The 12,757-nt window shown below is 40.4% G+C and overlaps 1 protein-coding gene across 1 annotated transcript in view; it reads left to right on the forward strand.

Annotated features, from left to right (window-relative positions):
• COL4A5 (collagen type IV alpha 5 chain) overlaps positions 1-12,757 on the forward strand; it is an 89,873-nt gene that overhangs the window by 55,180 nt on the left and 21,936 nt on the right. Inside the window, exons 23-34 of the mRNA XM_072876693.1 lie at positions 516-586; positions 803-994; positions 1,447-1,615; positions 2,295-2,387; positions 2,475-2,579; positions 3,180-3,277; positions 3,544-3,694; positions 4,355-4,468; positions 8,746-8,913; positions 9,820-9,909; positions 10,742-10,891; positions 12,180-12,278. Coding sequence (XP_072732794.1) covers positions 516-586; positions 803-994; positions 1,447-1,615; positions 2,295-2,387; positions 2,475-2,579; positions 3,180-3,277; positions 3,544-3,694; positions 4,355-4,468; positions 8,746-8,913; positions 9,820-9,909; positions 10,742-10,891; positions 12,180-12,278 — 1,500 coding nt within the window. The remainder of the gene's footprint in view (positions 1-515; positions 587-802; positions 995-1,446; positions 1,616-2,294; positions 2,388-2,474; positions 2,580-3,179; positions 3,278-3,543; positions 3,695-4,354; positions 4,469-8,745; positions 8,914-9,819; positions 9,910-10,741; positions 10,892-12,179; positions 12,279-12,757) is intronic.

A 12,757-nucleotide genomic window follows, 5' to 3' on the forward strand; every position in this document is an offset into this window, starting at 1 on the left:
ATGCTGATGATATATCTGTGTACTGTGTACAAATTCAGATGCACAGTTGTCAGCTCCAGTCTATAGTTGGTGCATATCCTATTTTGCATAGTTGGGGAGTGTTAGGAAGAAACAGGCTGGATACATGTAAAACAATCACTCATTTTTTGAAAATCTAGTCTTTCAAAAAAAGTCTCTGATCAAAGACAGACTTGCAAGCATTCTGCATATTGAAGGTTTATGGTCTGCTATAGATTTAACTGAAAGAGAGAAATTAACTTCTACTACCTGCTATTCCTGAAATGATAGAGGAGCTGGAGCTTTTAAAAAGTGTGACATTTTTTGACACAAGTGATTTAACTTAGAGTTGCAAATTTTGTTCTACTCAAAATCAAGCTCTCAAAAAAAAAATAAAACAGGCTAAAACTTGCCTGGTTTTAAAACAACTTAGCTATTACCTTATGCAAACAGCATGCTTAATATTTACAGCTTCTACAGTTTTATGTTTTTCTTTTATGTTTTTCTGCACTACTCAGGTTCTCCTGGTTTTCCTGGACCAAAAGGTGAAAAGGGGCTTCCTGGATTAACTGGCCTTGTGGGGCCACCAGTAAGTGGTGGTGTTATGTTCTGGTGGGAAAACAGTGTCTCATTTGTCTTGCATGTTTGGTAGATCTGTGCCTAGTAGATATGAATTCTTGTCTAATACTTCTTTTTTTGTCCATAACTAGCTTGAATTCATGATTCTTATATTGTGCCAAACTCAGAGAGGGAGTGAAAGAAAAACTAAAAGGCCTTTTCTTTTTTTCTTCTTCTTCCCCCTCAGGGATTCCCAGGGTCCCCCGGTCCTGCTGGGAGACCTGGTCCTAAAGGAGACCCGGGAGATGTCCTGACTTCTCCAAAAATGAAAGGTGACAAAGGAGACCCTGGCTTCCCAGGACCTCCAGGTCTTCCTGGCATAGATGGCACTCCTGGACGAGATGGACTGCCAGGTCTACCTGGCCCTAAGGGGGAACCTGTGAGTTCCGTTTTATGCTGTCTTTGATTGGACAGATATTTTGGGAAGTCCTGGATGCATTTGACACAGTGCAGATAAGAGGACTGGCAAATGCACTTTTTTCTGAATGTGACTAACACAGTAATTCTCTTCAGTAGATGCCAATTTAGTGATGATATAGAGAGGTACTTCCTGAATCTGTCAATGCCTCTAAAAATAAGCTGAGACTTCTCTTGGGTGGCATCAGATGGTCCCTTCTGCCATTGTCTACATTTCACCTATGTAGTGTGAAGAATTAAGGAGCCACGTTTAGACCTTATCTCTACCATGTTAGTACGATGTAGGTAGCTAATGGCTTTGAGAGCTAGAAGGATGGAAACTGCCAGAGTTGCAAAACAGAAGCAATGAAACACTTCACTCCCTTGTTAGTAAATACATGTTCTTCTTTCCCATTCTGCTCTTCCTTTTTTCAGGGCAGTGTTGCATTCAAAGGAGAAACGGGTATTCCAGGGGATCCAGGAATACCAGGTCTTCCTGGAGATAAAGGACTTCCTGGACCTCCTGGTTTTGGTCCACAAGGTTCACCTGGTGAAAAGGGCATCCAAGGTGTATCAGGCCGTCCAGGGCCTCCTGGAGTTCCTGGTGAGTTGGTCTCTGTGTGCTATTGAAGAAAAGCTGTAAAATCAAGTTTTGTCCTTTTGCTCCGGATAGTTCTCAGAACATAATGCCACTTTTAAGCTTTTCCCAAAGGCATTGTAAGACCTAGTATTTATAAGCTCCCTTACTGAAGGTCATCATAGAATCACAAAGTGAGCAGAATTTGTGCTATGTGCTACGTTACTATAGGCACATGACTCACCCTTCTGCTCTGACCTCTAGAGAAGCTTCTCCTTCTCCACTGACTATAGTGGAAATGCATTGTAACTACCATCTGGCTAATGCTTAATAATACTGCAACTACAACAGTTTTTGAAAACAAGAGTTTGCTCTGAACAAGTTTGCTTTTGTTACTTTCTTGTCAACTACACAGATCTTGATCAAGTTGTGCTAGTGTCAGCTATGGAAAATACTATTCATGTGATGGTACCTAGGAGGAAGCTAAAAAAAATAACATTTCAAGAAAACTGCCTTAACATTAAACAATGCTTCTAAGCCTATAAGTGCTGTATGGGGCTCAGGGGCAGATAGCCTATTGGGTAAAGTGTTGCTGGTGTTTAAGTTCTCTGTAAGCTTGGGATGTAGCTAGCATCTTTTTCTGCTCAAAGAAAAACAGAAAAGAAACTCCTACTGAATGATACATATTTATTCTTTTTGGGTTTAGGTCCAAAAGGTGACCCTGGCCAAACTATTACAGAACCAGGAGTTCCTGGCCCCCCTGGTCCTCCAGGAAGAACTGGTGACCCAGGTCTTCCAGGTAAAGCAGCAACTAGATATCCAGGGAATTCCAAGAGCTTTTTATTCTGACTGATGCATGATAACTATGTTGATTTTCTTTTTACAGGAGATCCTGGTCAGCCAGGTCAGCGTGGCTTATCAGGCATCCCAGGTGCAAAGGGAGAGCCAGGTATTCCTGGCATTGGACTTCCAGGTCCACCAGGCCCAAAAGGTATGTTTACAGCCATGTTACTGTATTGTACTGGCTGGAAGAGGGCACATAGAGGGTTGTGTCTCTTGACTTTTTCCTAGTGATTTGATTTCTGTCTCTAGAATCCTTTAAAAAAATGTTTGTCTTGAATTTATACACCTTTATAATAGTTTCAGAAGTATCGGGGAAAAAAACCTGCTGAGCCTCTGTTCACTGTACTGCTCCTTCATGGTAGCTTACATTTTTCAGTAAACCAAAGACACAAAAGCAAATGGGTAAAACTTTGGGAAATGATGAATGTTTGAGCTTGAATCAATAAATGATCTCCAAATGCTGCCTCAAGTTGTTAATGTTTCTAATGTGAACTGTTTGTAATTTTTGTTAGAGCGCACAGCATGGGGAGTGCCCTCCTCTGAGAGGAGTCCCAGAGATTCTGTGTGGCAAAGACAGTATACTCAAAAGTTATCTCAGCCAAACGGATACCCCTCAAGTATGCTTGAGCTAGCACAGAACCTCTTTTCAGAGATCACTTTTCATGGCCCCTAAGCATTTCTGGAAGAGTTGTTCTAATGCTCTCTGGTGTCCTCTCCTCTGCTGCCCTAACCTCTGTGTCATGTGTAGGTTTCCCAGGGACTCCAGGCCCCCCCGGAGCTCCGGGAACTCCAGGTCGCCCTGGTCTAGATGGACCTCCTGGACCACCTGGTTTCCCAGGACAGAAGGTCTGTGTTTGCTTGTTTAATATAAAGCTTCACTTTCTTAGAGGTTCTTCTGCGTCAATGGGAAGTTGGTGGGGAGGATTTTCACCTCTTGTTGTCGGCTTTTGATGGCAGGGAGGTCACATTCTCTACTTGAGGTTTGAGTGAGGGTAGGAAAAAAGAAATTGAACTCTAAGATGGTGGACATTTTTTTCTTTGCTACTTTAACATTTTTAGGAGAGGCTAAACTTAAAAAAAACCCTTTAAAAAAAATTGTTAATTTGTTACAGGGGGATCGTGGATTTGGAGTTCCAGGACCACCTGGACCCCCAGGACCACCAGGCACAAAAGGAGTGCAAGGACCTAAAGGTGATCCTGGCTTCCCAGGAAACCCTGGTCTCCCAGGACGGGCAGGTTTTGATGGAACTCCAGGACCCAAAGGTATGGAGAACTCTCCCTTTTTCTGTTGCCTATTGAACTTCAAAAAATGTAGACATGCTGGGAGTCATAAGGCAGTTAAATACAAGCAGTGCTGACTTTAGAGCAATTGCTTCAGGGTCCATTTTTCCAAAGCAGAGACACCTGTGTAAATGGAAGCTTGTGTTCTCAAAAGACAAGCAAGCAAGATAGTAAATACCAATCTATGGGTCAGTATCTGAAAGTCTGTATTCTAAAGACAAATCATGTTAACGTGGGGGTAAAACTTTTTCAATAGAATAATTGTCATTTAGATGCACTGTGCTTCAACAGGCAGAGGGTTAGCAATTCACAAATTCCGACTGTTAATCATCGTCTGTATTGAACTGCAGAGCATGCCTGGTTTGCTGGAGAGCATCTGTTGAGTTTGATGTGGATTATGATGCAATAACATGTCTCTGTGTGTGTAGCCTAGAAATGTAAACTGCATGCATTCCACACAGAGTGAAGATAAATCTCTGCCTTTCGGAAATAGCCTCTGAAGTGTGTTTTTTTCTGCGTCAGATCCATATTTGTTTGCATGCAAGGATGAGATTTCAAGTAAAATGTGCAGGCACTCTGCTTCTGAAAGCAAGTATCTCTGAACTGAGTTCACTATTTAACTAAACAAGAGTGTTCTTTTAGGTGACCCTGGACCAAGTGGACCACCAGGACTCCCAGGCCCACCAGGCATCCCTGGCATTGGTGGTCAAGGTCCACCTGGATCTCCAGGACCTCCGGGTCCTGTTGGCCCCCCAGGTAAAACTCACATGAATTGTACCCTTAGGTTATTTCTGGCATACACCAAGCAGGTGTATGGACACTGAAGGTCCCACTGAAGAGATAGGCAAGGAAAGAAAGAGACTTCACATCTATTAACTTGCCTGTGTTGCCAGTCAAGCAGGCAAAACTTGGTACATCATGTTTTTTACTGAAATCAGAAGTGGAATTACATTCAGCCCTGCCATTTGCACAACTTAGGTCTCAAGGGTGTAAAAGCCCACTTTGGAGAAGACTTGGAGCCTCAGCAGAAATTCTAGAAAGTATTGTGCACAGATAGTAACAAAATCTCGGTGAAGAGATTTATTACAATACTCTTCAGGACAAGACAGAAGGGAGCACAATGTCAGTGCAGAGGTTTTGGGGATAGAGAAGGGAAGGAAAGCTGCCTTTAGCTGCCTGTACTGTGCTGTGATTACATTGCTTTCAAATAGCAAGATGCTTCTTAAATTCCGAAGCAGTTTTCTAGCTTACCAAACTGTATTCCAAATTCACTGGGTGAGAGGTATTTTTAAATAACTTTTTTACATTATTATCTAGAAAATTAATTTCTGGTTTGGAAAAAAAGCAGACAAACTCAATCCCCTATACAATGCTATTTGTCCTCCCTCTGCTTACATGGTGAGTGCAAAATCAAGGGAGTAATTCAGGCTCTCCCTGATGTGGCTAGGCACTTTTTTTTTCTGAATGGAAGTTGAAACACAGTTTAACTCAGTTAGTGTGGAATGGAATAAAGCATGAGTATTCCAAACTAGCTGGTTCATTATTTTGTAGAAGAGAAAATGTTCTTCAAGTAGTGATGTGATACTGTTTTAACAAAAGTGTGTCAGTAAAAGAGGTCATACACATTCATCTTGTCATAAGCCTGGAAACCAGGCACACCTGGAAAAGAGCTTTAGAATTCCTCTTACAGAAACCTCTGAGTTCTGGGGTTCCTGATTCCCTCACACGCTTTTTTTTCTGTGAAACGAACAAGTTTTATGAGTCCTGATAGGTTTAAAGTAGATTGACAAAGTAGAATCTAAGGATAGTGATAATTAGGAATAAGTCTCTGAGGGGAGTTTGATTGTCTTTTGTCTAAAATGTCTGATGACTGATGAAGACATGAATTTGTTCCATCTCTGTGCACAAAGGGTACATGTGCATGCACGCCACATAATGCTATTCACAAAATTTGTTTAGGGAAATTCCTTTTCCCCTTTATTCAGTGAAAGGGCTTGCTGTGCACCAACTCCTGATGTTGCAAATATGTGGCAGTCACCACAGTGAGAACATTCTCTGTGGACTTGAGCATGCCTGCCATTGAAACATTTCAAAACCCATCTGGTTCTTGCCATGCTTGTGTGACTGTTTACGTTGCATGTTTGTGAGCTACGCTTTTTGAATTTGTTTGTATGCCAGCACTGGGATTGGCATTGTTCACAATACATGCTGAAAAATTCATGGCCAGCTGTAAGACCATGGGTCACAGATTGGTTGATCATATTCAGATCTTTACAAACTGTGAGCTGAGATCCAGCAAAGTGCTTAATTTGAAGGCAGGCAAGCACTTGAGTAAGTAGGCCCATAGAGTTTGAGTTCTACTCACATACATAAAATGCGGGCCATGATTAAGTGTATTTTTTCACAAGTTTCCCAGTGGGGAAAGGAATGTGTGGTCACTGCACCAACAAGCCTTGAATGTGTCCAGTATTAAGAGCTAGGGACAGAAGGGGTCTGGACAATGTGCACAGAAGTTCCCTGAGCCAGCAGGTGGGTCCTCTGCCTGGCTTACTGTGCTTACTATACTGTCCTGAACTTGTGGTTGCACTTGAGGCTGAACTGAAACAGAAGGCAACACAGGTGTGTATTTGGGGTGGGGGAGTGGGATGTATTAGTATGGGTTTGAATGTTTCATCTAATGCATGTTCTTTTGTCTTCCTGTAACATCTCTTCTGGTGTTAGCCAGAATTTTATTTCATGTGATCACTGATTTATTCTGCAGAATACCAATTTTGACAAATGCACGATTTTTACTAGAGTTGGTGGATCTGAAATGCTTATATTTTCACTCTTCATGTCTGTACTGACTAATCACTGTGGCTACTAACAGCATGATGCATGATGGCTCTGAACTCTAGTGCTTGGTTGAAGGTCCCACTTGAGAAGTCCTTGTTATTTCCCTTGGCACTGCTATTTCTCTGTTTTGTGCAAAATGCCTTACATTCCCTTCTCCCATCCCTTGTTTGTTTTACTAGGCTGTTTTGATTCTGTTCCTTTATGCAACATTAGGGTAAAGTTTCTGGGGCTCTGTTTTTCAGATAATTTGGAAAAATTCTTGACAGGATTTCCCTGTTCAGAATTTCCTTTTTCTGCACCACCATTTCTTCAAATAGTTTGCAGTAACTCAACATTCTTCTTTTTCTGAATATGTAACAAATTACTTTAGAATTTATTGTGTTGTCTATATTGTTCTAATTATGATACGGTTACATTTTTGAGAATCCAAAATTCAATTAGAATGAATTTCTATTTGAAAAAGTATTTCTACCATTCTTGATACAGAGTTTGTCCTAGTACTGGGTTATATATTATTATCTCTTCCCCCACACACACTTGCCGATAGAGACCCCTTAAACACAGAGTATGTGCAGTCCCTATCCATCCTCTGGTGCTGTTTTTTTCTCTGCAAAGTAAGCAGTTCCAGGCACATGACACCATAGTCTAATGCAGTGATAAGCTGCTGCCAAAGAGGAGCATGCTTATCATTAAATAAATGGAAGTCTACAGCCTATGCAGTCAAGAAAACTTGATCTGCCTTTTTAGTGTACAAAGAACACATCATGACGTCACACCTAAATTTGTTCCTGCAGTCAAGAGCGGGGGTCACTGTTACAGAGTAACACTCCCTTGTAGTTATTTATGAGGTTTTGGCACAGTGTTGTCATCATCTCAGTAGACTGTGCTAGGGCATGTAACGTGCGATATACTATCTCTATAGGTGTAACATTGTAAATTTGCATAATAAAACTGGAAGAATGGAAAAAAATTATTTAGAGGGTTTTTGTATTACAAAGAAGAAGCATGTTTTGAAAATCCCTATTTGAAGGGATTTACCAGAATATGATGCTGATCAACAAGAAGCTGATTGGTAGGATATACTCCGGTGTTCAGAAGGCGTCCAAGCCAGTATCTAGTAACAACAGTTTTGTGTAAGAAACAGTTCAGAAAAATCTTGTTCCCCAGTTGCGAAGAGAATACTAGACAAGGAGAGAGAGAAAAATAATTTTATTTTTAAAATGTACCATCAATATTTGAAAATATCTGAGTTTCTTGTTTCTGCATACAGTGGTGGCTGCGCTTTGAAAAAGACCTCCAAATTTCCTTGCAGTCTGGTTTCTCTTAACTGCATTAGTGTTGTATTCTTTGTACTTAGACCTGTTTTCAGTAACTTTAGGGTAGATTTTTTTCTTTGTTCTAATCTGTATGTGCTTTATTTTGTTTCCTAACTTAACGACTATTACAACTCCTTACTGCTACCTGTCTCAACTTCCTGATGAGCTCTAACTCGTTGGCTTTTGAACCTCAGGTTCCCCAGGTACTGTGGTTTCTTTACCAAAGCCTTTTCTTAACTTCAGATTTGAGAATAGTCCTTTTTTGTCAGCTACATTTCCAGAATGAGCATCTTCACTGATACGGTGCACTGGAGGGAAACAAGCTGTCTGCTTGCTTCAGCAGTGCCTTGAGCTCAGTATCGTTAGCATTAAACAATCTTAAGCATATTTTGACAATTCATATTTTTCATTCAGGGAAATGTAATGCAATGCAGAATTTTGCTATCCTATAAAAATATTCAGCTGATGTTATCTTAGAATGTAGTAAAATGGAATCGTTAATGGAAATATACTTGTAAGAATCTCAATACTTAACAATAAAATACAAACCAGTCTAATCAATCTTGGATTTTTGTTTTATTAATTAGACTTAAAGGGTTGTTGAAGAGAGTTGTTGTTTTCCTTTTGAGATTTTTTTGAATTGCATTTGCTACAACTTGGTAAAATTTTAGTAATGCTTCTCTTCAGGAGAATATGGTCTTTTAACACCTGGAAGCCATTAAAAAATAAATAGCTTTAGAAGAGTTGCAGGGTTTTCATCAGTGGTAGGAATGGACTGCAGATAAAGCTTAGCTATTCCTACAGTACTATGCCCAGAGACACACAGATCTCAGCCTTGCCTTACCTTTTGCTAAAAGATTGTGTCTTAACAACATTGTCTAGGGTTGCAGGGCATTCCAGGGGAGAAAGGGGATCCAGGTCCTCCAGGCTTCGACGTTCCTGGTCCTCCAGGTGACCAAGGAACCCCAGGATATCCAGGACCCCCTGGTCTCCCAGGGCCTCAGGGTTCACCTGGACCACCTGGCCGGGATGGAATACCTGGGTTTCCAGGTAAGTTCACATTTTTCACCTGTGGACAAAGACCAAACTGTAGTTACAGCTGGATGCTCTTTATGCTTGGGCATGCCAGCTTAATGAGCTTTGATGTTTATACTATCCATTTAAAGTTGGATAACGTGTAACCATTACATCTCATACTTATTAAAAACAATTATAACAAAATTTATTGCATTAAAATCCTTGTCACCACTCCACTCTTCCCTGTAACTTGATTCAAATATTTTCCTCGTTATTCTGTTTCATAACTTTCAAACGTGACTTTGATCATCATCGTTATGACACTTTTCTAATTTATTTTGTGATTATTTTTTTCTAGTCACTGCTACAATTTAGAAATAGAATTTGTTTAAAGGAAATAATTACAAATGCTATCAATTGGATCCAACACATAGTTTCAAATATTGATTTCCTTATTCTATGCGTTAGACTATTCAGTTAAGATAGTCTGTTTTGCCCTCTGGAATAGAAATCTCAAAAGTGAATTTTGAGAATCTCTGTCTTCGGATAGAGGGGGTGATACAAAAGATTCGAAAAGTAGTGTATTCCTGATTGTCCTTTTGGCTTTCAGTAAATTCAAGTTTGCTTTCAAACAAGTATTTATGTTTCAAACCAGGGAACTAAACTTATTGGAGGTATAAGTATGCTTTCTACCAAAAAGAACAGTGCACTACAAATTTTCTTCCCAGGACTTAAGTGTGGAAAATTTGGCACAATTTTCAAGTGTCATTTTATCTGATTTAGATCTATACAAGACCTGAGTGCTTGTAATTCCTTTAAAACAGGCTTTGTATGCATATGCTGGTTAATAAATACCATAGAGATGCAGGGAAGTAAAAATTGAGGTCATGAGGTTTTGAGTTTTTGTTCAGAATGACAATGGTGATTCAATGCATTTAGGTGCCAAAGGCGAGATGGGCGTCATGGGAGCTCCTGGTCCTCCAGGGCCTCCAGGAACTCCTGGAAGAAATGGCCTGCCTGGCTTGAAAGGTAATGTTTGTTTTATCTGCCCCTGAAGAGAATGCAGAATGCTCTTTTCCATGTCCTGTGTGGAAAGAGGCTTTGTAATACTAACATCTAGATCATCTAGATCGTCATTACCAGGATCTACTTGGGTTATCATCTTTTGATAGTGCTGATGTTCAGAATTGCTTTGCAGTTTTAAGCCATAGCATTCAGTCTTTTTTTTTTTAAATGATGTCATGAAACATTAGCTATTTTTAACACATTACCTTTGGAATGATGACGTTGAAGTAAGGCAATATTTCTGAAGTATGTTGTAAAGTCTGCTTTAAGCAGCAGAAAGAAGAAAATCAGTAGCTTTGGGTTATGGAGTCATCCAGAATCAGTTCTACAGGTATCACAGAGAAACTATTCTATCTACATTTTCCCAACCCCCTTGTTGGAGATTGATTTTGAAAGAGTTTGGTAGATGAAAAGCCCGCTCATCTCCCTCGAACAAGGAGGCTGTGAATCCAAAGCTGCTGTAGCTGTTGCAACTCCTCTGTGCTAGTGGCACAGTGTGGTGGGGCTCTGGGAGCTGTCTCGATGTGGGTCATACAGACAGCTGCTTCCTCTGAGCTGGGCTGGCCAGAGCTGACAGACTGCAGCACACAGACATCCCCATGCAGTCCACTCGCTCGGCTTTGTTTCCAGGGCTTACGATGCTGTGGAGAACCTTGCATAAACTGACTGATCATTTAGTGAATTCCAACTTCATGAATAAATCATGGACTCCCTATGTAAGAAAAAGCATTACAAATATATTAGCCTACCTTAAGGATTGGCTTTTTTTCACTTTTGTTGTCTGTACCTACTGTAGGTAATAATGGATTACCTGGTCCACCAGGGCCTCCTGGGCCAGTAGGACAGAAAGGCATCAAAGGTGAAGCAGGCCTGCCAGGTCCACCTGGAAAAGTTGATCCGAAACAGCTAGGAGCAAAAGGAGAAAAAGGCGAGCCAGGTGTTCCAGGTACAGAACTTTGCATGTGGGTCTGAGGAGGTGGTTTGTCCTCTACAGATAACAGTGACCTGTAACTGAATCCATTACAGTTCATTCTTTCTTACAGAAAAAACTAAACTCAGGATATGGAGGTGGCTTAAGGTTTCCTTATTTTAGGCTTTTTTTTTTTAAGTGGTTCTATGACCAAGTTACTCTGTAGGGTTAGTTTGCAATGTCCTTGCTCATTAACTGTCACTATTATTTGGCATATGGAGATATTGTAGTAGCGCTAAGGTGCTTTCAGCAGGATTATGATTCAGTCTTGTAGGTGTTGCGATGAGAGATAGTTGTCATGGCTGCTGTGCTGGCTGCATTCCTGCTGTCTCACAGGCCCTTGGGCCTTTGCTTTGTAGGATGGAATTGTACAGGTCATCTGCTCATGCATCACCTCCAGATTCTCCCTTTGGGTATCTCTGTAAGCTTATCCTCCCCTGAGCTAAATGTCATCTCTGTGTGTGTTTCTACTTGGGAAGCTGGCAGCCTGGAAGGTTTTCTCAGTTCACTCAAGTCTGTTTTCTCTCTCACTTGCTTGCTCTCCCTCCCCAGTGTTCCGATGTCTCCTTTGAACTCTAATTTAGTCTTGAGAAAAGTAAAAATATTCCACCCTAGAGAGAACCAGAATGCCTTTCTCCAATGTTGGCCCAGCCATTATTGTGCTAATGTATCTATTGTATTAATCTCTGTGAAGCCTAGGTAGGATCCACTTAGCGCTTTTTTTCTTTCTTTCTTTTTTTTCCCCTCTGTTAAGTAAGAGCTGTAGAGGGCAGATTTAACTATGCCTTGCAGGGCAGCACAAAGTTATTGTATGGGATATTAACCACACAGAATTTGTAAAAATCTGCTAAAATACCTGCATTACTTTTTATGATATATCAGTCCCAAAGTGCTTCTGGTGTAGCAATGTAATTAAACATGTACATAAATAATCTGGATGAATATAGAGAGGTTAGCATGGAGTCTGCTCATCCGAAAAGAGAGTCCCTTCTGAATGAAGTATATTGGCATTAGTCATAAAGTTACTTTTTCCTCTACTTACTTATATTGTTCCTGTTCTGTAGTAATTTCAAACTTTCCAGAAGCAATATTTGGTGTGCTGTGATGTTTCTGTTTGCTAAACTAGGGCAAATTATATTTACTGAAAAAAAAAAATCCCTATTTGGATTTTTATTCACCTATAGGTACATCTCATCTCTTAAGATAAAAGAAAACATTCAGTAGTAGTAATAGTAATAATAATAAAATATATCTTTTCTTTGAGGTATTCCTGGTTTATCAGGACAGAAAGGTTATCAAGGTCTCCCAGGTGATCCAGGCCCACCGGGACTTAGTGGCCCACCAGGTGTGCCAGGATTGCCAGGTAAGTAAACAAAGTCTCAGATGGACTGTTCTGATGTGTAAAAATTTGCATGCATTTTTATCACATGGGATTGGGATGTTAATCCAGGTATATCTAAGCAAAGCCTAGGGATTTACACTTAAAGCTGCAGCACAGTTTTGGAACATTTAAAATAATTATCCAAACAGCTTGCTTTGAGCTCTTTCCTTCTAACAGACCCAAAAGCTGTTTTAAGCTGATCCCATTGAAGATTAGGATAGCTTTTAGGATGACTGGAAAAGTGCTTGCTGCTTGAGCAAGCAACATGACTGCAGGATCTGCCAACAGGACTTGGCCTATTTCATATGCTTATTTCTTATATTATTAGTCATTATACTTGGACTTTGCAAATGGCCAAATGAATGTATTGCAAAGGCTGTCTGGATGTCACATCTTTGCTTTCAAGAATTGCAAGGATCAAGAAAACGAATTCTGTTTTGCACTGCTTCTTCCTACAGCTA

This window comes from Ciconia boyciana, chromosome 12, assembly GCF_034638445.1.
Source record: "Ciconia boyciana chromosome 12, ASM3463844v1, whole genome shotgun sequence".
Taxonomy (NCBI): domain Eukaryota; kingdom Metazoa; phylum Chordata; class Aves; order Ciconiiformes; family Ciconiidae; genus Ciconia; species Ciconia boyciana.